We start from the raw sequence: 24,485 nt of genomic DNA on the forward strand, positions 1-24,485 counted from the left end.
TCTCTCCCCTTTAACCTCCATGGGAGGAATATTTTTCCCTGCCCCTTTGATGTTGGACTTGCCTGTGTAATTGCTTTGGTCAATGACATTATACAAGTAGAGGTTTGATATGTACTTGCATGGTTGGGCTTGTCCTCTTGCGCTTCTGAGATTGCTTTGAGAAGAGCTTCCTCTGGATGACCAGCTAGTCTCAGAAGAATGAGAGACACATGAAAAAGACAGAACTGAAACCACAGACTGGAACCAAGCCAGCCTAGATTAGCCAACCCGCACACCTGCAGTCTATAGCAGAGCCTTCATAGCTGACCCACAGACCCATAGCCTGAAGTAAAGCCACCCCAGCCAACTTGTGATGTACGCTGTTGAGTATCCAGGTAATTCTTTCATCCAGCAGAAACTGACCGATATCCTAACTTTCTAATTATCTTAATAACATCCTAATCATCTTCTTGCCTTCAAAATTCTCTCTCCAATACCCAGAGTATCAGACAAAACTTCCTAAAATAAAAAGTTCAGATTATGTCACTCTCTTCTCAAAAATCATCAATGGCTCCCCACTGCCTGCAGAATAAAATACAAATATCTTAGCATGGAATCCAAAGCCCTTCATAATTTGATGCCAAACTCTCTCTTTCAGACTTCATCTGCTGTCATACCCGTGACTAAATTGACTGACTCAGTAAATATCTGTTCACCACCTACTACGTACCAGGTACTATGCTCAGCACTGGTGATATAAGATGAACAGAATATGGATTTTAATTGGAGAGACAGATAAGAAAACCTGCAATTTTGATACAAGGTACAAGCGTTGATACAGGAGTCAGCACAGGGTACTATGGGGATGTCTAGGAGAGGCTCCCTGAGGGAGGTGGTGAGTAAGCTGAGATCTAAGATGAGAATAGAAATCAACCCAGCAAAGAGAGGAAACAAAGGGAGGTTTAGGCAGAGAGATGCAGCTGCATGTTCAAAGGCCTGAGGATAAGAGAGCATAGCACGTTCACATAATTGCAGACATTTCGTTCAGTGTGCCACATAGAATATCAAGGGAAAGAGGGTAACAAAAGCAGGAGGTTAGAGAAGACAAGCAGAGGCCCAGCCATGCTGAGTAGGTAGACCATGCACAGTAAAGAGTTTACATTTTGTAGGAGCCAAGTAGCAGAGTACAGAAAAGTCTGGAGTCTATAGCCCAGATGCCTGGGTCTGTTTTCCAGCTCTGGTACTTACTTGTGTGTAACCTTAGGCAAGTTTTAAAAATCTCCCTCTGCCTCCATTTCTTCATCTGTGAACTGGGGACAGTAGTAGTGCCTCCAACATAAAGTTGTTATAAGAATTAATTTAGATGGCACACACTCAATGCTTAGCACAGTGGCTGGCATGTAATAAGCATTCAATACATGAGTACGATTTTTAGCTATTTTTGTCGTATCCTAAAGGCAATGGGAAGTCATTGAAGGTATTTGTATGTGACTGAAAGATTAAGATGACTGTGGCCGATCTTGTGTGGAAAATGGATGTGAGGCAGCTGGGGGTGGGAGAGGAGCAAGGAGGCTTCGGCAGAGATCCAGGAAAGCAGTAATGGCTGGCGGCCTGGACCAATATGGCAGCAATGAGGTATAAAGGACAGAACTTGGGGAGAAGCCCCAGACTTTGCTGATGTGGGGTGAAGGACAGGTTGGGACTCAGGATGACACCTGGGTTTCTGTTTGTAGTGACCAGGTAGCTGAAAGACTGGCCATCAGGATGGCAAAGACTGGAAGAACATTCTGTGCAGGGAGGATGATGAGATCAGTCTGACACGTATGGAGCCTGAGGGAGCTGTGATTCTTCTAGTTGGAGAGGGCGGGTAAGCAGGGAGAGAGATCCCTCAGGAGGCACGTGCTCTAGCCACACTGAACCACCCAGTATCTTGAGAACAGCGGGCTCTCCCAACCCTCTCTGCCTTTACACAAACTGTTCTTTCAGCCGAAACTTACCTCTCCACCTATCAAGTAGATAACCAACAAGGACCAACTGTGTAGCACAGGGAACTTGGCTCAATATTCTGTAATAACCTAAATGGGAAAAGAATGGATACTTGTATGGGTATAACAGAATCACTTTGCTGTACACCTGTAACTAACACATCATTGTTAATCAACTAAACTCCAATATAAAATAAAAATTAAACAAATTCCAACCCAGCCTTCAAAGGTTAAGGTCAACATGAACATCGGTTTATGGGGCACATTGTCTTTATATCAGAGCACTGAAGACATGATAGTCTACTCATTTGGTCACTTTCACACCTGCCTCCTCTAATAGGTTGTGATCTCCATGGCCTACTCTTCTGCATCCTCCAGCCCTCAACCCAGAGAAGACCCAGAGTAGACACTCAGTGAATGTGTATTACCTTCAATTTAAAGAACACACTTTATGAAGGAAATGTGGTTGTAGTGGGCAGGGGTGTGAGTAGTGTTATCCTGGCAGAATTTGCTCCAATTCAAAGCCCACAGCCAACAACTGAAGCTCCAAGATTCCCCTATTTGTTCCTCATCCCTGGCAGGGCCAGAAGCACTGGGCATGAGGCCTCTCAAAAAGTGCTGGAGTTTGGTGACCTTCTGTCACATCCTACCTTGATGCCCTCTGGTGCTGACTCTAGGTGCTCACTTTGACCTCCTGCCCTGGATACGACTCTGCCACTGGCTTTGCTGTTTCCAAGCCCCTTTCCTCTGGAATTCCAAGTTTTCCTTGCACTCATCTTTTTTTTTTTTTTTTGGCTGTGCCGCGCGGCATGTGGGATCCCTGTTCCCCGACCAGGGATGGAACCTGCACCCCCTGCATTGGAAGCACAGTGTCTTAACCACTGGACCGCCAGGGAAGTCCCTCCTTGCATTCATCTTTTGCTTCCACATTGCCCAGTATTCCGGTCCGGATTCTCATCTCATTTCTCAGACCATCTCCATCTGTGGTGTATTTGTCTGTGATTCTGTCTTCTGTCAGGGCATGGAGTCCCACAGCTGTTCTGACATTTGGCTTGGCTGCATTTCAAGTGGGACTGGTACCAGAAAAGCCTGGTGAGGTCGCACTGATGTCTCTCGGCAGCCTTGGCCGTGGTCAGCCACTCCATCCCTCTTCTGTTCCCAGGACCCCACAGCCTCCTGGCTTTCCCTCTAGCTGTCTGCTTCTGATCTCTCTTTTTTGCAGGTGCTTTCTCTTCCAAGTTATCATAACAGTAGAGATTCTTACAATTTCATGTAGATAAGAATAACCTGGGAAGCGTTAAAATGCACGTTCTCGGGCCCTGCCCGCAGATACTCAGATTCAGAAGAAGCCCGAGAGTCTGGAGTTTAACACATACCTCAGGTGATTCTGATACAGATGGTGCTTAAAGCGCCTGCACTCCTTGCTGGGCGTTGTCTTCTCGTTCTGTGACCTCCTTCTGTGACCTTCCGTGTCAGGGATGACGGTTCTCAATTCTGTCCCTGGCCTAACGTGCTGCTCAGAGCTCCTGCTGGACCAAGGCAGCCACCTGCCTGCCAACTTGAAGACTTCGAGCCCATTTCAAATTTAACACATTCAACGTGGAACTCTTACTCTCTTGACATCTCCTCTCCACAGCCCCCGTCCCTAGAGTTCCTCAGCTCAGTGAATGGCAACTTCATCAGCCCAGTCAGTCATGGCAGAGAACTCCGAGAAGCCTCCTTGACTCCCTTGTCACTCTGACTTTCATATCTATCAGCAAGGCCTGCGGAGTCTACATTGAAAACGTCGATCACAACCATCTACTTTCTTCATCTGGAACAGCTTAGATCTCATTCATCTTGCTTGTTTCCTCCCTTACACTCTGCTCCTCACTCCCTCTAGTTCAGCCTCAATAAAACAGTCAGTAGTCTGTCCTAAAACAACCTAGTCATGTCACCTCAATGCCTTTTCAAACCTTCATCTACTTCCCAAAGCACCTGGATGTCAGAAGCCTACCAGGTCCTTCACCACCAGCATGTATGGCCTATGGGACAAATCCATCCCACCACCTGTTTTGTTAATAAAGTTTGATTGGAACCTAGCCACACACATTTGTCTACTTACTGCCTATGGGTACTTTCATGCTACAATGGCAGAGTTGACTGCTTGTCACAAAGACCCTATGGCTCACAAGCCTCAAGTATTTGATATCTGGCGCTGTGCAGAACAAGTCTGCCAGCCCCTGGTCTGGCCCCTGCCTGCATCACCAGCACCATAGAATGAGCTCTTTCCCACATCAGGGGTTTAGCGCATGTTGTTCCCTCAGCCTCAAAGGCCTTCTCTCAATCCTGCACTTCAAAAACTCATTTAAAATCACCCTTCAGGAACTTAAATGTCATTTCCACAGGAGAGCCGTAGCTAACTGATGCCCCCTTCTCCCCAGGCCAATATGAAGAAGGTTGACTGAATGAAAGCCACTGAGGGGACCTCACGTGTGTCTTTAGGGGAGTGGGTTTAAGTCAGTCTCCCAGTTCGGATGGATGTGAGCTTCACCAGCTTTACAAGCGCTGTGACTGAAGGAAAGCGAGGGAGGCCTCCTAGTCCACGGCTTGTCACAGGCCTGACATGCTACCCTGTGGCCTAAAGGAGTCTCCTCCTCTACCCTTCAATCTTGTCTCTTAAAAATGCAAGAACCTCTGAGAATACTGATGTACTCATGTGCACGTGAATCAGCTGCAATGTGAATTTGGTATCTGAATGTGAATCAGGTAGAAAGAATAACCTTAAACAGAATCAGAGTTTTACTGGGGGTGGAGAGGTTACTCTTAGAGCCTGTGGCCCGTGTTGCAGAAGAGGCTGTCTGAGGGAGGGGCAGCGGGCCGGGCGGGGTGACGTGGTGGCATCTGTGGGCACGCGGACAAGAGAGAGGGGAGGCCAGTCAGTACGCCTTCCTCTAATAAACATCTTCGCATGTCAGCAACAAATCAAACTAAATATGTTTATTCCCTTCTATTCTTCTCTACTTACACACAAAAAATAATTAGGCAGAGGTTATTTATACATTTAACACTGTGACTATTTCAGAAGTCAAGTACGACTCCCAAGTGTGAAACTGCTCATTTTGAATGAGTTACTAACTCATACCTGAAGGAATACGTTTTGTAATTAAAGGTGTCAGTGAATGCTCAGTAGTCATTTTTTTTTTCACTTTTTTTTTTTTTTTTTTTTTTGGCCATGCAGAGCGGCATGCGGTATCTTCCCTGACCAAGGATCAAACCTGCGCCCCGTGCATTGGGAGCACGGAGTCGTAACGACTGGACCGCCAGGAAAGTCCCAAGTAGTCAGTTTTACGGGGGGCACTTTTAACGTGGCTTAATGAAGACAAATTCACAATTGCTGAGTGATCTTGGATGTACTCAGAATCTTTAAAAACTAACAGCAGCCAAAATAAACAACTGGAAACCCCTGAGGTCTGAAGGGTTTTTTTCCCCTTTCTTTTCATTTTTTTTTTTTAAGAAAACTCTCTCTCTATAGAATGAAATTCAAAGAAGAAGTTCTGAGAGTTTTTTTTTATAGTTCAGATAATTTATAGTTGCTATTCTGAATATAGTCTGTTGAGCTATAACCTGAATTTAAATTCTTTGGAATAATTTTCAATTCTATCTAATTGAGGGTAAATAATAAAAAAAAATAGACCCAACTCCAATTAGAGAAGATGATATTACAGTAAACGAACCTTTGTGTTCCATTTGCCAAGCTCAGGAAATAACCTCAAAATTGAAACCTAGGATTGAGATAATAAATAGAAGCACGTCTTACCATTTCTTGTGTGAGGTTGTTACTATAGTGCCATCTTCAGTGCAATGTACAAAGGAGGTTGTTTTTTTCCTTTATAAAAAAAAATTAAACATCAGAGAGTATTCTTTTTGGAATGTTCACAACATAAAAATGCTAAAAATGAGAGTGAAATTTATGTCTCTTTTAAAATGATGTTTAATATCTAACTGGAACTTTGGGTTATGGATTTGTTATTCTACTGTCTAGCAGGTAACATGTAATAGTAATTAAACTACTATAGATCTGGTATTTGAATGTTTGGGAGCAAATACATATTTAACTTGCTGGATAAATGACTTCAGGGTATAAATCAGAGAATCCTTGGATCTTAGAGTTAAGAGTGTTCTCCAAGATCATCTGGTCTAAATTTGCATTCAAATACATTTTTTTGAATGACATTCATCCTCCTTGTCAGAACCATTCGAACTTTGGACACCTCCGTGGACAAAGAATTCTGTATTTGGGAATCTAGCTCATTCCAGTTATAGGCTGCCTTATGGAAAATGTCCTTCTGCCACATTGGAATGTTTCCCTGAAGCGTCACCCACAGATCTTCACTCTCCCCTCTGGAACTTCCAAATAGAACAGTGTAATGGAAATAACATTATCCTGTGAGTCAGGAGAATCAGGCTGTAGACCAGATTGGCCTTCATGTGTTGTTTGACATTGGGCAAGTCACCTTCCCGCTCAAGCCCTAGTTGCTCTTCCAAAAGGAAAGGAATTGGAACAAAACGATCTGATTTGGAAATTCAATGGGTGTGTATGCTCCCATCTTCTTATAATGGTTCTTAAACATTGAAGACGACTACTCACCAACAGGGTCTTGACTTAAGCCCACTCTGATGACATTTCAGATGGAATAAAGACTGTTTAGAACAGTCTCACTTGGTTATAGTAAGAGCACTATTTAGAAACTGTCGTTCTCCAATGTGTTTACATTCAAATGAGCAGCTGAAATCAGATATGCATTTGGGATTAAATAACCAAGTTACTGCTCACACATCCTACACTGCGGCACAGTCTAGGCAACCAAGAAGATTATGCAGAGTCTGTACAGAGTCCTACTTCTCTCACGATGCACACATTGAAGCCTACAAAAAGTCAACAAGTTCCAAGGAAGGTGATCTCACTGGAATTTTAATAAAATGTCTGTATTGGGGTTCTCTTAAAATCCCTCTTTTCCTAAGGACACACTAGTTCTCTTCTTAATCCTGATGGTTTTATCCAGTTTACAATACATATTTCTGTGGAACTGCTTAGTTACATCTAGAAAAAAAAATGCTTTGTGAAGTTTCATGGTGCCAAGTCTGAGCAAAGGAATATTTCCTGAAATAGAGGGTGCAAGGAGAAAGTAACAGCCGTGTTTATAAGCAACACATGACAAACCTGCCCACATATCAGCAAGGAAATCGAAAATGCAAGAAATCCTAACGTTGACTTGTTTCCTGATAACTCACTCTCTCTTCTTATAATTATTTTTGTGTCAGCAAGACTTCCTTTTAAATCAATCACTTCGTGTACTACATTTTCTATATTTCTAGAAGTTATAGAAGGAAATGAGCAGATAGAAGTGTGATGATTCTTTCTATAAATAACTGTGAGTTTCCAGGGTGGAGATTACCCTCCACTTTGACAGAGCTATGAATAAAACAACCAGTAGCTGCTGTGGGCTGGAAGATAACTGGTAAATAAAAACAAATATAGCAATGTGGGAAATACGTACAACGGAATGATCTCTAGTTGTGATATTACAGAGGCAAATAGATGCTTGGACACAGAATCCTAGATTTTTTGTGTGTACTGCCACTGACAATGAAACAACAGTGAAAAAAAATCTCCCTAAACTAGCCCATGCCATAGATGACGTTGGCTGTTTATAACAGCAGAAGAGAAGAATTTCCAGCAGGGAGGACTTGGCAAATGTGACACATCCCGCTATGGAGCAAGGGGACCCATGGCAGAGACATGGCTTCCTGGGGGTTCTAGCAGGAAATGGCTTCTGAAATATGCACTTGGTAATTTGTATTGAAATACAATTTCTGAAAACAAACCAAAAGGCCTAGCAGCTTTTTACCACAAGATTAGGAACCCAAATATTTGTATCAATTTATTTTGCCTCCTATCAAAAGTCATTATATGTAATATGCATGTTTCACCTCCTATTCTCATTAAACACATTTGCTATTTATTGGTTTTTTTTACAGCTAGAGCTGCACCAGGAGGCCCTGACAATAAGTCCGTCCATGATGACAGTCATCCCAGGAAAGAATTCCATGGAGGCTGAAAAGGTAACTAAGTTGTTTTCATTGACCAGTGAATTCTTTAAAAACCTGAATTACTAGTGTTGTGTTGATACAGCCTGGTTTTCCTATATATCTAAAAGAAATGAAGCAGAGAAAGAGAGTAGGGAGAAAGGAGTCTAAGATTTGACATATTTTACCATGATTCTTGTTCTCTTAATACTCGTTTGCCAGAGCTCTTTAGTCGGTCATTTCGACCTGCTTTTTCTTCTTTTTTTAACCTCCATGTTCTAATAATTTCAAACCAAACCCTCATCCTGGGGTTCTTCATTTTGGATCTACATGTTCCTACCTGGTTCTCTGGATAATATTTGTGAAAGGTAGTAGCCACACTGATTTGCACCATGGTTGGTTACCTGGCAATTCCATACTTCCATACAAGGAAGCTTAGAGACTGAGGACGATAATTATGATAAAGTTAACAAATAAGGAAAATAAAAAGCAAATCTCAAGACAGTAGACATTACTGAAATCCAAGCAAGTCCTGGGAGATAAACAGGGCCTAATTTCTACTATCTATGCCACAGTGGTCAAGCTGCAATTTAAAGTGAAGCAAAAAGAAGGCAAATTATCATTTGGGCCCTAACACCTACTTTGATCTGAAAAATCTACATAGTCAGGGCAGAAACATTGTATTTGTTTATATCAACTAAATAATTCCCTTTGTGCATAATTCACTCTTTGCATGTATTCCTCTGTGTGTGTGTGTGTGTGTGTGTGTGTGTGTGTGTGTGTGTGTAGGTAGGTAGACCTGGCCTGCTGTATAAACTAATGGAACAATGCATCATCTAAAAACCAGATTATTTGCATTTCTTTTTGATGTTAAGCTTTACTAATGTCACACTAATAAACACACTGAATGGCTACAAATATGACCTATAAGGAAAGACTTATTAGTGAAAACAGCATTAAAATTACTGAGCATCAACTCCAGAATTTTACCACAATGGTTCAGTTTACATGGAACAATGATGGAAATATACATTGCAAGTCTTAATAGGGAGAACAGAACTCACTATCATTTTCGAAGGCTGCCATGAGCGGTAGCCACTGCCCAACATGGCTTCCTCAGGCTGGTAACCAGCAGTGTATGACACGAGCTAGTATTTGTGAGGTGCCAACTAAGAGAAATAGATTGTTTAGGAACTTTAGATGACTATTTGCTTCCTATAGCTAATTTGAGAGTGATATTTTATATTTTTCATTACATATTCAGATCATCTCTCTGAAGGCCTTATTCATGAGCTTTTTAAGTTAAACAAGTAATTTCTCATTTTTGTTGTATTATTGAATCACCAGAATTTCTATTTAGCCAGCGTATACAAAAGCAAACGAAGGTGGAGGGCTGAGTAATTCTTTCCTGGTTCTGGGTTCTATAGTCAGCGGATCTACTAATTATGATTTAATGAAACATTTGAATCTTTTTATTCTCAGTAGCAATTATTTGGCTCAAAGTATTCAAGTAGTTGTCTCAGAGCCCTCGTTCATTTTTCCTCTGTAGACATAGGAAACAACAGGCTAAAAATAATCTTTAAAGAATTAAAAAGTCACAGAGTTTCATACGAGATAGACAACGCAGTTTTCCTTCCTTGAGTAACCTTTCTAAAATGCAATCTTATCAACCAGTGGAAACTGAAACAAATGAAATTCAAAATTAGACTAAGGGCAGTTTTGTACAAAATAAATTATTAAAATTCATTTAGCCTCCCATTTGCTTTTAATTTAACAAAGGACAGATTCCCCAGCAAATCCGAGATTGAAGGTTAACAATTGAACTTGAGATTTGTTGCCAGTGAATGAAGCCACAAGCAGGATATTTTAGCTCAGCCCATCTGACCATAGGGACTAACTGACTGAGCACTGGAATGAGGCCAAACCTTTATTTGATGCCCCTTGTCTATATAACTGACTGGCTGGGACCCAAAGCCCTGTGCTCAGTACTCAAAAAAACTAAAATGTCACACCATCACGTGATGTATTTCCTGTGATACATAAAACATTTAGTCCAGAAGTATTCATACGTGCTATCTATACTGTTCAGGTCTTCAGCATAGCTGGCTATAGAGCTAGACCACAGCAATGTTAATTTATGTTCTCTCTCTGTTTCCCTCTGTCTTTCCATCTCTTCCCATAAGAAAACATGCCTTAAGTCCACTTTATTGGCCTGTTTATAATTTTTCCTGCCTTCAAATTAACCATAATGCGATTAGTTCATTTTTCTCAACCAAATGATGGATTGATGATTTTGGTCATCTTTGAAAGAACCAAATAAAAATCACAGTCAACCCCAGAAATGGGTAATTAACTGTAACCAATCAAGCTGGCCGTGGATTATAGAGGACCTGAAGTTTTCTAAAAGTATTTAAATAGTTAAGATTGAATATTAATATTTGCTTATCTGCAGTTATATCAGATTCCAACTGATTCATGGGAATGGGGAAGAATCAAAGCATGTTGATCTTGGCACTGTTTGGCTCTTCTCCAAAGAGGCTGCCAGTGGAAAGGAATACAAATTGCAAAGATGTTCGAAAGGAAAACATCTCTTAACATAGATTTAGCAATTAAGTTTAATACAAACAGTATTCTAAAGCTCTGTGTCTTACCCTCAAATCTGGGTGTAAAGATCAATTTGGGTACTGCTTTATTTCTTCTGAAAAATAGTGGAAAGATAAATATATTTAACAAAGTGTTGCTTCAGAAATACCATTGTAGCAAACAATTTTATTAATACTTTCATAAAAATGGCATTTAATAAAGACTCTCTAATACCTTGATGTTATTAAAAGCAAACAAAAGTCATTAAAACAGTTCCTTTCTGTGATTTACATTAGCTTTTATAGCATTACTTGATTTTTGTCTTATAAACTAACCTAAATACTAATAATCAAATCAGGGTAAAAACAATACAATGTATTTTCTTTACTTTATTTCAAAATAGTGATTATAAATACATTCTTAATATATTTTCTCCCCAGCTCTTTGGATGCGACAATAACAACAACAAAAAAAAAAACTCACTGTGCTCATTTCATACAATGTCAATGTACAAATCATGCAAAAGATATCATAGATTAATATTACTGCCATACATTTCTAGATGTGTTGTTATTTCTGCAACACCTGTTGACGTTACTCATGAGGCCATGCCCTGTATAATGTATGCATCCTTATGGCTTAAAGAAATTAAGTGTTTTTTAAAATCAACGAAAGAAAGCTGGTCTTGAAATGATTTTCCTATTAATATATTTATTCACTTTATCATTCAGAATGGAAAACTAAATATAGAATATAAATTGACTTATAGACTTGAATCACCATATTCTAATAGCTGCTTTCTCATAAAATTACACAAAGATTTCCTTTTAAAGAATGGAATCATCTTTATTGATTTCATAAAAAAATAATTTAAAACTTGATTTATATTCCATGGACATAAGATATTATCTCCACCTCTTCACTGATTTCAAAGGATCTAATTGCCTTTGCCACCATTCTAACAGAGTCCAAACACATGATACAATGCCAAGAAGCCCATGATGTGTCAGACCACATTAGAAATGAGCTCTTCTTGGATTTTCTAGATTTGAATCAAATTCCACTAAAAATGCTGTACCGACATATAGATCATTCCTCAAGGGGTTAAACTAACATCAAGGTTATAGTTGAAACCAACACAATGTAGATAACAGTATTTTAACTGCTCTTGTACTCAACTCAAAACTTATGCCTAACTACATTATCATAAAATGCACAAGTAGAACTAATGAGAGACAGGTGTAAATTCATATACATTGTATAAGGTAGGCACAATGACTTCAGTTAAGGAAAATAGATCAGCCTTAACCAAGGATTTGTTACTGTCATTCACTTACAATTAGAACCTCCAAAGAACCACATACATTTAAATTATTATTATTTTTTTTTTTTGGAAAAGGTGAACATTTATACCTTTCAGAAGAAGAGTATGAGATAGCCAATACGCTACAGCAAGCTTTGAGACGGAGGCAGGTACTCTCGCCATTGAAACCTCTTCAAAGCATCACCACACTGAATAAAAGCCATCATCCCAATGACCTATCATCCCCAGATCATGGATAGAGCTTTGCGGTTCCTCCCATAAGCACCTACTTAAGATTCCTCAATCCATACTTTATTGACAGAATAAACGAAAACTTTCTTTGCAGCTTTCCCGTCTTTATCCTGTCAGTATGCATTAGGAGCCCTTTAATCCATGGATGCATGCGAGCATGGTAACGGCATATTAAAAGTTCTTATGAAATTGTAGAAGCAAACAGGCTGTTGGGCACACATCTTCATGTCTTTTCTGTCAAGATCAGAAAGCAAGTATTTGTTTATTTATTTTTAATATTCATATAAAGTTTTCACAGACATTGTCATGAAAATTAAAATTACACATTAAAGTTTTAAGAGCACCAGCACATACATATGGAGACAATTTATTTTGCTATTTAACAAAAATCTCCAAATTATCTATATGTATGCATGTACACCCAAACACACACACACACACCTCCAAGAATGCCAAGTTGTTTGTTTGTTTGTTTTTTATCTTGCAACAAACACATAAAGCCCTGGAATTAGTCATTAATAAAGGGACTGCTGTTACGACGTTAACCATAATATCATTTTAGAAGCTGCACCAAAACACGTGCCGCTTGAAATTCATGAAGAAGGCCTACGTTTACCTTCTTGGTCACCTTACTGATCAATACAGTAATTATAAAGACATGGAGCAGGAAAAATATACATATGCAGGCAGGCCAAGAAGGCAGTGTGTTTCAGGATGTTCCTTTGCTAATCAGGAGAACCTAAAAATATTAAAATATCTCCCATGATCAAGTGCTTCCTTCCTTTGACCAATTTTGACTTAGAAGTTAACAGCACAAGCAAACACAGTGGCATATCATTTGTACTTGCAGACTGTGAACTCATCTGAGACCAATGAAAGCATTTTACAGTGTGGCTTTGATAGCCACGATTACCATGATGTTTACTGTTCTACTTGATTATCTGATAGTAGTCAGAATGATGAAAGAACAGGATACTGATGCATACAAGATATAACTATTAACCTTACTCATTAATTTTTTAAATATTTGTAGTGAAAACTATTTGAATTCAGTTCATAGAATCCTGAAAAGCAAGACAAGCGATGGCAAATGACAACTGCCCCACACACAGTCTATAAAACAAAGGAACCTATTTTAAAATGCACAGTTGGTAACAAATCTGAAGATAATATGCTAAATTCTCAAGAATAGCACAGAACTGTTTTTTTGTACTTTTGTTTTTTGTGTGTTTTTTTGTTTTGTTTTGTTTTTAAATGATACCTGATCACAATGTCCAGAATATTTCTGTACACATAAGCTTCAGTTTCAGTTTGGTATATTTTTGCTGTCTAAATGTATACTTATTGATAAATTCCCTGTGATCAGGAAAACAAGTCAGGCATATTAAATACAGATTAAGGAGTACATATTTTCCTATTTAGTATACAAAGTACTTCATAAATATGAATTATGTTACAAAAATAGCTTTGGGTGCGCTCACACGGTAAGCACTTTGCTAATTTTGGACAACCTTTAAAGGATTGTGGGTATTTCACATAACTGAGAACAAACTCTAATATTAGTTGAATTTGAGCCATGTTTAATTCTGATAAACATCACGTATTTCTTCAGATCACCACAAATGCTAGGTAACTCACGTTGATTTTTTTTTTCTCTTTTAGGTTTTATGTCTAGACAGGTAATGCTTAAAGTGTTCAAATTTATTTTATAGTTATGTAATGCATGGTATATTTTAAACAAATATTTGCACAATTTAACATTATAAATCCAGCAGTTTCAAGATGCAGGCCGTAAAGTTTACCGATTTACAAATACTATCGAATGTTCTCTCTTGGCATGCTTTTTTTTTTTTTTTTTAACTTTTCAGAGAATCTTTACACAGAGTTGTTACAATGCCACAAATCAAAAGGAATATTCCAGTTCCACCAACTGAATCTACGTGCAAGATGAAGGACCCAGCTGAGGTACAAACACTGGTACGGTTTTCTTGAGTTTGCTTTACAGAGCACAGAGACGAAGGTTTTGCATTGGGGTACAAAACAGATTTGCCTCTTGAGGTTAAATTCAGTGAATTATGTATATAAAGCATCCCTTTGGCAATAGAGTTTGCAGTATCCCCACAGGACTCCACAGTATAGGTTTTATGTAGTAAAATCTATTAAGGGAATTCTCTTCTACGGGACACATCTTTGCAGCTACAGTTAATGAGACACCCTTGGAAACACCTGCCTCTATGCCTATTGATAATATAGTATTTGGAAGTTAGAAGTCAACAAAAGGCACTTTCATCATTAAATAAATGTCCTCTGTAGGAAGTAAGATTGCATGACCTAGATCTTGTTCAAAGCTGTCTGCTCCTCAAGGACCTGTAGGTAGTCGGGGGAACTCTGGAGTTTTGCCTTCAGTTCAAAATACTCGCTGCTCTTCCTTTGCTCCACAACAATTTTACTGTGGTTGCCGCCTATCAGTGACTTCTTGTTTTTTTTGTCTTGTTTTTCAGGATAGCGGATCTCAAAGCCACTGACGCCTATGCTATTGTACTCCTTTTTGCTTTCGAGAAAATTCTGAATAAACACATTGGAATCCCTGCTCGGGAATAATTCATCCAGCTCATCGATGGTGCTCAGTCTCTTCCTGGTATCCACATGCAGTACATCTTTCTCCTTGTCGGGGACATTTCTCATCATGACTTTCTGGCCTGGAGGATCGGAAAACATAAACCCGGTTTCGGATTCTTTCAAGCCACACGTGTGGCTCTTGCTCATCTGCTCTATGGTTTGCGGAATGAAAGCTTCTGTGCCCAGTCCGTCTTTTTTGTTGGTTTTGTGGTCGTGTTTTCTCAGCTGCAGCTGCACGGAGCCGCACTCGGGGTTCCCCAGGCCTTCGTGCTTCACCGTGGGCTTCTTGTTTCGTCTCAGCACGAAAACAAGAAGGCAGAAAGCAACAAACACAGTTAAGATGAGGACCACTAAGATGCTGAGGATTAAAATCGACAGAGGCACTGGACCACCGGGAGGACTGCGAATGGGCCCCAGCGGGGTGGTGAATGTAACGGCAGGTGCAGGGCTTGTGAAGGGTGCCGATGGCTTGTTTAAGAGCTTGGGACATAAGATTTCATTTTTGAGGGACTTCAGTTCGATGTTGGCAAACTGCACGGGTGTCTCACACTTCAGTTCTTTCATGACAATCCCGTCTTTCAGCTTCTCCAGCCACAGCTTTAATGCCACCAAGTCACAAGTGCAGTCCCATGGGTTGCCCTCCAAGTCGATCTGCGTAAGAGACTGCAGCTGATCCAGGACCCCGCTGACAGGCAGGTACATGAACTTGTTGTTCCTCAGGTTCAGTCTAGCAAGGGGTGCTCCTGAGAAAATGTACACGGGCAGGCTCTTTAAGAGATTATTATTTAAGTACAGGAGCTGCAAGTTTGGCATCGAGTCAAAGGTGCCCGCTAAGATTTCCTTAATCAAGTTGTATTCCAAATACAGATACTGCAGGTTATGAAGGCCTGAAAATATTTCGGGATAGAGTCTTTCGATCTGATTGCCGTTGAGATACAGCCTGCGTAAATTCGTGAGATTGCGGAATATGTCTCCCTTGATCACAGTAATCTGATTGCTGCCTAAATGAAGCAGGTCGAGTCCTTCGAACTCGGTGAAGTCGGAGATGTCCACATCTTTGATGCTGTTGCCGTTGACGTGCAACTTCTTGGCATTTAAAGGTTTCGGTATCAGTTCAGACATGGACTGGATGTTTTTCTCTTGGCAGTTGACACTCAGTCCCAGATCTGAAGGATGGGTTTTGCAGAAGCAAGGTGCTGGGCAAGGTGTAAGAGGAGGCACCCTGGTTTGGTAAGAGACAATCTGGCTGAGATTGCGGTTGGAGAGGGCTTTGCCTGCCACGATTCCAGAGATCTTGGATGGATTTGTCGTTTTCGGTGGTTTGGTCACCAACCTGTGTAAGGACGTTTGGGTGGTGTGACCGTTGGGAGTGGTGTAGCCATTTTCCAGCTGAGACGGAGGGAGGACTCGCACGTCAAAATCACTGCCTGTGCCCATGGGGCATAATTCTTGTTTGTTGGTTTCTTTTAAAAGCCTTCCGTATAAGTCACTGGGCGTTTCACAGATAGCTTCTCCTATGTAAATGTTATATGGCATATTCTCCAGCCAAGCTTTTAAAGGCAACAAATCACAGCTACAGTTCCAAGGGTTATCTTCTAGTTGTAATTCGACGACACGGCCTATGTGTTCCAGAACTCCGATATAGGAGAGCTTCTGGATTCTGTTCCCTCGTATATCCAGATGGGTCAAAGATGCGAATCGGAAAATATTATCAGGAAGGAAGGAAATCAGATTGTCATTAAGAATGAGAACTTTCAGTTTGTGGAGCTTATTGAAAGCTCCGCGTTCAATATACTTGATTAAATTGTAGTCAGCCTGGAGATACTCCAAGTTCTCAATGCCAAGGAAAGTGTCAGCTCGGAGAATCTTTAATTCATTGTTGTTCAAGTGCAACTGCTTTAATGCACTGAGACCAAGGAAGGCTCCTCCCTCAATGTTCTGCAGTTTATTATTTCCCAGCTGCAGGGATACTGCGTGTGAAAAATTCAAGAATGTATTTGGGTAGAGGATATTTAAAAAATTGTTTTGGAAATTGAGGTGATAAAAATTGGACCAAGGGGGTTTCAGCTGATTTGGCCTGTAGACTGAAACCTTCTCACAGTTGACATATAGCACATTCTCAACTGACACGCAGGAACACACATTGCAAATTTCCACCGATATGTCAGAATCTGCATTTGTTGAAGAAATCAGGGCTGACAAAATCAGAAAGAGCCAAAGAAACATCTTCTTGCAATCAGCAAACAACTTTACGCTTCTGAATAAAGAGAAATAATCTAAAAAATAAAAAGAAAACATTGTTTTCAATGATCATTACTTGAAGAAGAATTTGTGCTTAAATCATACCATAGCGAACACATGGCTATAATAATTAGCTTTGTATTTTTAAGGCACCCAAAACTCCAAGTATTCTCACTCAGTCAAACAAGAACCACCAAAAATACCATACATTTTATTTCCATGCCTGTAGTTTATGCAAATCTTACATGTGCAGAACACAAAACAAACAACAGGAAAAAAAGATTGCTGATCAGGCTTAAACCTGAACAACCTGAAAATCGTTTTTTTTTTACTTGGACCACCAAATTTCACCCTTGAATCCAGACCTTAAGCTTCCTATTGGCGACTCAAATGACTGATCGCAGAACATCAACTATAGCACCACAAAGGAATTTCAATTTGTAAAAGTCTACTCTCTAGGCTTCAGCTTGGTAAGAAGCCAGGCAGAGAAGATATTAGGGCCCTGGGTTCCATGAAGGATGGCGATGGGAGGACTGGGTGCCTGTAGAGGGGACAGTCAAAAGATCAAGATGGAAGAAACCCTAGAAAGATACTTGTCTGAGCTTCAGCCAGAGGTGAGCACATTGCCATGAATCAGTTCACTCCTGTACACTGCTCTACACCGCAAAAAAAACCAAAAAACAAAAAAGGCCCACAGATGACCCTGTGAGGTTCCAGAAAAATAACCAAGTAGAAGACGGCCAAATTTGAGTTTCAGGTAAATAAACGGTATCTAGCTTCCTGTCAGTCATTTCCCAAGCAGGGGGAAGAAATGCCTTTTGTCTTTGGGTCCCCGAAAGCAGGAGAGAAACCTGCTTGCCCCTGCACTGCCTAGCTGATGTCCAGACAGCCTTCCCACCCCCCAAAACTGGCTCTCCTGCTTCCCTGGCCCTCTCCCATTCCTCTGTGTGCCATTTTGAACCCAGGTCCGACTAACGCTTGGCTCAGATGCTGATCTCCTTCACTTGGACCACAGACCGCCACTGCTGATGAAGAGGAGTTCACACACTACAATCCCTGGGTGGCTTTATCTGCAGCGCCAGATACATTTAGCACAGCCAATGTTTGCCCTAAAATCATCAGTTCCCAAACACCCCCCTCCCAATATGACCACCCCCTGTCCCTGTCTACAAACAAATCAAGAATCACTTAGTGGAGTTTCATGCTTAGCAAATTAACCCGTGGCTGCCAATTCCTTCCATACTGCATGCATATACAAATACATGCGATGCTTCATGGAAAAGATTAAAAGGAACAGCAAGCACTGTGCATTTTACTGATGCAGTTTTAGCCGTGTGAGTGTTTTCCATCTGGAATGGGAAGCTGGCCGCAATTTCAATATGGTTACCACCAAATATTAATTAAATAAATAAATTACCCAGGAACACACAATGAGGGAATGATACAAAGAGAGAAGTGTCACTCAGAAACTCCTTTGTTTATTTTGCCCACGAGGAATCAGCTAGTGATAAAACCGAACATGCCTCAAGGTAGACAATTCGTTAGCCACTACCCAGGAAGATTTGCATTTTGAGTAGTTTGGTTCGGTATACAGCCAGCACTGCCGAGATGCTCCTTGGCTGTCACATAGACGTGCATTTCCCCAATTCACAGTGATAGCTTGATTGGCAGTGCAGAAAGAAGTCATAATTTTAAAGTATGACATCATTCAAACTAACTTTCATTGTAAAATCAAAATTTCAATTGCTCTTTGGCCTTCCTACAGATCTGGTTTTCAACAGCTACTCTGGTTCATTAGAGTCTTTTCTTGTTACTACCCCCGCCCTCCCCCCTCCCCCCGCCCCGCGCAAAGAAATTCAGAAGCAACCAAACCAAACCAAACACCTGGATACCTGAATTCAGTACAAAACCCAAGAACAAGGAGCATCAACAGATCCGAAATTGCATAAGGAGCTGCCCTCCTCCTCGTCATTTCTACTTTAAGTAGCAAGGGGGGAAAAAAGCGCAAGGACGAGCTAGAAGTTCCCAAATGCAGCTCGCATGAAACAGAAGCCGCAGGCAGCTGGAGGACGAAGCGAGGGAGAGGGGGAGTCGATCCGCCAAGGAGAGAGGGGAAGAGGGACTGAAAGGACAAGAGACCAAGGGGAAGCGGAGAGAGGAAGAAACAGAGCAAGGAGCAGGGAGTCCCCCAGAAGGGAAAGGGGCAATGAATGAAGCGAAAGAAACATCATATTCACATGGTACCACTAAAACATGTACATTTTAAAATCGGGGGAGGGGGGGAAGGCAAAAAGAAAAAAGCAAACCCACAAAGTATGAGTTGAGTACCAAAAGCCATCTCTCGGGGTGACCACGGCGGCCCGTCTCCCTATCCACCTCTCGGTCTCTCGCTCTCTGTGGCGCGCAAGACGCCCGGCTCCCACGGCCGGCCAGGACTGCACAAACCTGGCCTTACCACAAATCCGGCATCCACCCGAGCGCGGCGCCTGGCGCTCCGCTTCCGCGCGGAGGGACCCGACCTGCAGGGGGCCGACGGCCGGTGAGGGTGGGCCGAGGTGGCTTCCCCGGAGCCGGCACGGGAAACCTACGCCCTCCCGCCTAGGGCGCGCGTGGGGGGCTTCGCGGAGAGACGCGGTCCCCGCCTCCCCCTGTGCGCTACCTCGGGCCGGCAGCGACGCGGCTGGAGGGGCCTCCGGCGATGGCCCGTACCGCAATGTTTTGCCGCATCTCGGTGCCCGGAGCCGGCACGCAGCCCCCTCCCGGGTCCCGAGCCCGAGCGGCAGCCTCGTGAGCCGGGCAGCGGAGGCGGGGACCGCTCGGGATGTCGCGGGGGCCTTCAGCCCCGCTGCGCACACATTTCTCCGCGCGCTCCAGCCCCACAAGGGGCAGCTGCCGGAGTTTCCGTCGGCCTCTAATAGACCCGGGCGTGCGGTGGTTGAGGGGGAAGAGGTGGCCGGCTCAGGCCACGAGGGTGATGGCCACTGGGGCGTCACTGGCCCGCTTGTCACAGGCAGAGTGACCCTGCGGCTCCGTGGCCGAGAGCGGCGGCCCAGGCTCCCCCTTGCGCGCCCACCCCTACCCTTCCCCCAACGCCGGCCAGCCACATAATGCTGCTGTCACTAAGCCAGAAATCAGCTCAACATTCGGGCATCTTGCAAAGTCGCGCTGCCAGCGCTTGCCCGGCTTTGCAGGGTTTTATGAGTTACCCACCGGCCTCTCTCGTATTCCCTGTCTTGCCGGGTGCCAGCAGTCTCCGACCAGCTCGCGGGCCACTGCCTGGAGCCCCAGATCTACGTTCGCCTAGAGTGCCTGCGAGGGGGACGCAGAAAACAGAGCCCAGCCCAGCGCAGCGGCCCCGACAGCCCTTATCACCCTAGACAGGACACTTTCCCTGTCGCCCCGGCCGCCCGGGGGGCAGCGATGCTAAGGACACCAGATTCTTTTGGTCCTCAGGGACTTGCGACCGCGCCGTGGGCAGGCAAGCAGGGCGCGCGGGAGGCGGGAGGTAGCCACTACAGCCGCTTTGGCCACTCAGCTCGCCCCAAACCAACACGACCCAAACTAAAAATAATAAGCTACCTGCCCCCCTCCACGTGCACGCGCCCGCACAACACACACACACACACACACACACACACACACACACACACACACACTCACACACACACGCGCGCGCTGCCGGGCTGAGCTGGGGGAAGAGGCCGCGCGTGTCGGTGCAGCTCCCGCAGCCCCCGCTGGAAATTCACCCACCTCCGGACCCCGGCGGCTCTAGCAGGGCCCTCCGCGCCGCGATCCGCGCTGCAGTTTCCGCAACGGTCTATATGTGATTCGACCTCGAGCTCCTCCGCGCCCGCTTGCCCGTCAAACCCAAAGAGCAGCCCTCGCAGGCGAGCAGGCGGGCAGCGGCGCGCGCGCGCGCCCCCGGCCAGACACCGCGCGCGCACCCAGCCCCTCGCACACGGGCTGCACCTTTACATACAAGCGCTGATTCCCCGCCCCCGCCTCCCCCTCGGGCACACACGCAAACCTACCTCCCGACACTCATGCACCTCGACCCCAGCACATTCCCGAGGCCTCCCCCAGTCCCCCATCCAGACACCCCCACTTGATTCCTCTTCTACCCACACATCGGGAAAGACAGCGCACTTTCCTCCCGGCATCCCCCCTCCTTTTGCCTAAAACACCCCCTAGGGAGGAGCGACCCCTTTCCTCCCGCGTAGAGACCCCAGTCTCTACACGCACAGTCGAGTCGTTTCTCCTCCCCCAGTCTCCTAAGAACCAAGGCGCGCGCACACACACACACACACACACACACACCCGGGGCGTTCCTTTGAGAGAGCAACCAAGAACCCCGGCAAAGCCAAAGAAACAGCGGAGAGCCTGGGGGAAGGGGGGTCGAGGGAGGTAGATAGGGGCGTCGAGTCTACGCGGAATTGAATAATTCCAGGATTGAGGGGGGTGAGTCTACAACAATGACATTCAAGGCAACAATCGCACTTGGGCTTTGTATCACGGGTACGGTACCTTTGGCTAATTGTCACCCCCGCAGAACAGAGGGCTCCGGGAATACTTCTTCGGTAAAGGGCGATCCTGGATGGAGCCTTCTTGGGACCAGTTTCCTGGGAGCCAGTAGCGTTCGCACTCCTCCTACCTGTCTGCGAGTAAGGGGCTGGGGGCTTTAAGGCAAAAGTGTGAAGCTTAAGCCCAAAGTGAGACTATTTAGTGGGTTTAGGAGACGGGTTAATTCTCTGCACCTCAGGACTCTGCGAGCCTTCGGTGTGGAACGGGTTAAGCGTGGTTGATTAAGAGGCTGGGGGTGGGGAGAGGGGACAGGGATATAGGAAAGAGAGGTGTGGGACTGAGAGATGCCGCACTTGCGACCAAAAGAAGAAGAAGAAGAAAAAAAAAATCTGCTTTGGCTACTGAGCATGCCCAGTTCCCAGCTCAAGCCCTATAAGGGAGGCATTGTGAGCGTTCCACTTCTCCGGGCTTTGGTGGTGACCGGGAGGGGACTTTGGTTCGGGAGGGTGGCGGTGAATGAGAGACCTTAGGGAAGGGGGACAAGGTTTGGAGTTTTGGGGCTGCGAGGAAGGGTCTGGGAGGAGCAAAAGGAAAGAGACCTACGGGATACCTCGGGGAGACAGAAAAGGAGATGAAACGGACTAAGAAAAGTCACTTCAGTAGCCCCGTCATTGTCATGTCTCTACCAAAGAGGCTTTAGCAGTTGAATCTCAAATATCCAGAGGTTGCAAATCCAGCGTGTGGGCTGTCCAGGCCCCATTTGTTAATGCTTCCACAGGAGGGTAGGGATATCCTGAGGAATGGCGAACATTTAAACCAGTTTCGTGCAGATAGGTCATTCAGTTAATAAGCCTAGTAAGCAAGCAGATGTACCTGTGGGGGGGGGTGGGGTGGAGTAGGGGGTTGGCCCTCGTGTGTATTTCAAACACCTGGCTTTCCTAACCACAAAGGCTAAGACGGTCGTTTCCTCCCCTTCCCCCAACCTTGCTGTTTTCGTAGGTGCTCGGCTAAGAAAACTCTCTCTCTTTACTTTGTGTCTGTGGGAATAAACAGACACAAAGTAAAGAGAGCTAAGTTATAAATGGGAAGTATTTCCCCAGGACATTTCAGCTAATACTGCAGGGTCCGTTTCTTCAGGACCTATGTTCTGCCTAATCCACTTATTCAGATTGCAGTAGCTCCAGCCACAATACGGTGTACCCCGTACCCAGAAATGCTTTTGCTTAAAAATGAAAAACTCTTTAAAACTAGCAATAGCTTTGAAACCAGAATTTGGCTGTCTTCCTGAACTCCTACAGTTAAACATTTACCATAATTGGTTGATGTTTAAAGGCCTCAAATCTAGACCAAAAAATCCAACGAGCAAAGGATTTATTACAGCATTTGTGGATACCGTCCTACCTTCTATAGTATCAGTAAGATCTATTCATATATGTTTCAGTTTTTTCATTTTTGTCATTTCATGGGGGCTGCCTTCAGGATATATTCATGCAAATGTTTGCTGGGCATGGCATGTATACAGAGATGTACGTACAATATTTAAGTGAATATTTAAATAGATATGGATATATAGGCATATTTCTTTATGACCTTGGTAAATATTGCATCTTTCATGAAGAACCCTTTCTCCCCCCCCCCACTCCTCATTGCCCTTAAAATTTTCATCTTCTTCTCTTTTAAAAACAACCTAGAAGCAGAAATCGAGTGGGCAGCAATGGTAAAATTTCCTGTATTCAATAGTAAAATCTATCATGAAATAACATGGCTTAAGGAAACACTAAAGGATCCATCCATAACAACGTATGTACTTGTACAGCTCGTCTTAGTAAGGTGAAATTTGTTTGCTCCATAGGTAGCAGCTGCAGTATGTTGAAAAATCCCTCTACTGCTGTACATTTGAACAAAACAGATCCTGCTAATTAAGAACTCACATTTGCATTATTTCGTATAATGCAATTTGAAAGTGGTAATGGATACCAAAACAGGTTGGCATTTATTCTAACTGCAAAGGATTCGGGAAGCTATAATATATTTTATCAGGATAGGGGAATTGTTTGTCCTTTACTATAAATGTTAACAAGATTCAATAGAATGAGCAAAAATATTTTACCTGAAAGTGTAATGCACATTCCAAGTACTGTGATAGCTGAAAAGGCCAGATTTGGACAGTAAATATCAGATGACTTAAATGTCTATCTTTATTTAACTTTAGAAACTGTTCTGAGAGTTGACTATATTTGACTGCAATAACTGTGGAATGTTCTTTTTCATATAGGTATGGAGACAGAAATCTGAAAACAAGTACAACTAGAACATCAATAAATTACAATCAATAATAGCACTAGGAACTTAGTGATTAATATCCAGCTTATTAAAATGAATGCTTTAATAAAAAATAGTTTGCTGTTTAAAAATGATAAAGGGGATCCTCATAAGAATAACATAGAAGTAACAGCTTCCATGCCTTCTGCTTCTTTTGCTTTCAAAATAATTTAAAAAACCCGGTCCGTTAGCCCTGCAGTCTCTTTACTGTGTCCTAGAACTACACTTGATATCCGTAGAGAACAATAGCAAACTAAGGGAAATTTCTAGCTTCAAAAGGAAGCAAATATATAAGTAAAGTTTTAAGAAAACTCCAGTACTATTTATGGCAATCTGAAAGAAAAACAAAGTTGATGTTCTTCCCAAAATATATGAATGCGAATATTGTGAGACAGATTTGTAATCGCCTCATAGTTTTTCTACAAACGTTCCACCGTACTTAATCTTGGCTTTGCAAAGAATGTAACTGGAGCTATAGGACTATGCTGATATACCGTGTCTCCCTCCTTCAGGGCAAATAAACAACTGCACCAGAAACTTCACCAAGCTCCTGGCTATCCTTAATTCCAAAGGCAATTTTAGTCAATCAAACACTTCCAACCAAAAGTGAT

General features: G+C 43.1%; 1 protein-coding gene across 1 annotated transcript; it reads right to left on the reverse strand.

The window, feature by feature from the left end:
- Positions 1-10,782: 10,782 nt before the first annotated feature.
- On the reverse strand, positions 10,783-20,903 carry SLITRK4 (SLIT and NTRK like family member 4). The gene is made up of 2 exons (XM_082446117.1): positions 20,782-20,903; positions 10,783-17,066 (listed from the first exon to the last, which is right to left on the reverse strand). Exon 2 carries the CDS (start codon positions 17,014-17,016, stop codon positions 14,503-14,505), a length of 2,514 nt encoding a protein of 837 aa, XP_082302243.1. The 5' UTR covers positions 17,017-17,066; positions 20,782-20,903; the 3' UTR covers positions 10,783-14,502.
- Between the last annotated feature and the right edge of the window lie 3,582 nt (positions 20,904-24,485).

Source organism: Balaenoptera physalus, assembly GCF_965194825.1.
Source record: "Balaenoptera physalus genome assembly, chromosome: X".
Lineage (NCBI taxonomy): Eukaryota > Metazoa > Chordata > Mammalia > Artiodactyla > Balaenopteridae > Balaenoptera > Balaenoptera physalus.

Excerpts from the sequence above, each read along its gene's own strand:
- SLITRK4 (XM_082446117.1), bottom strand. The coding sequence starts at position 17,016 with ATGTTTCTTTGGCTCTTTCTGATTTTGTCAGCCCTGATTTCTTCAACA.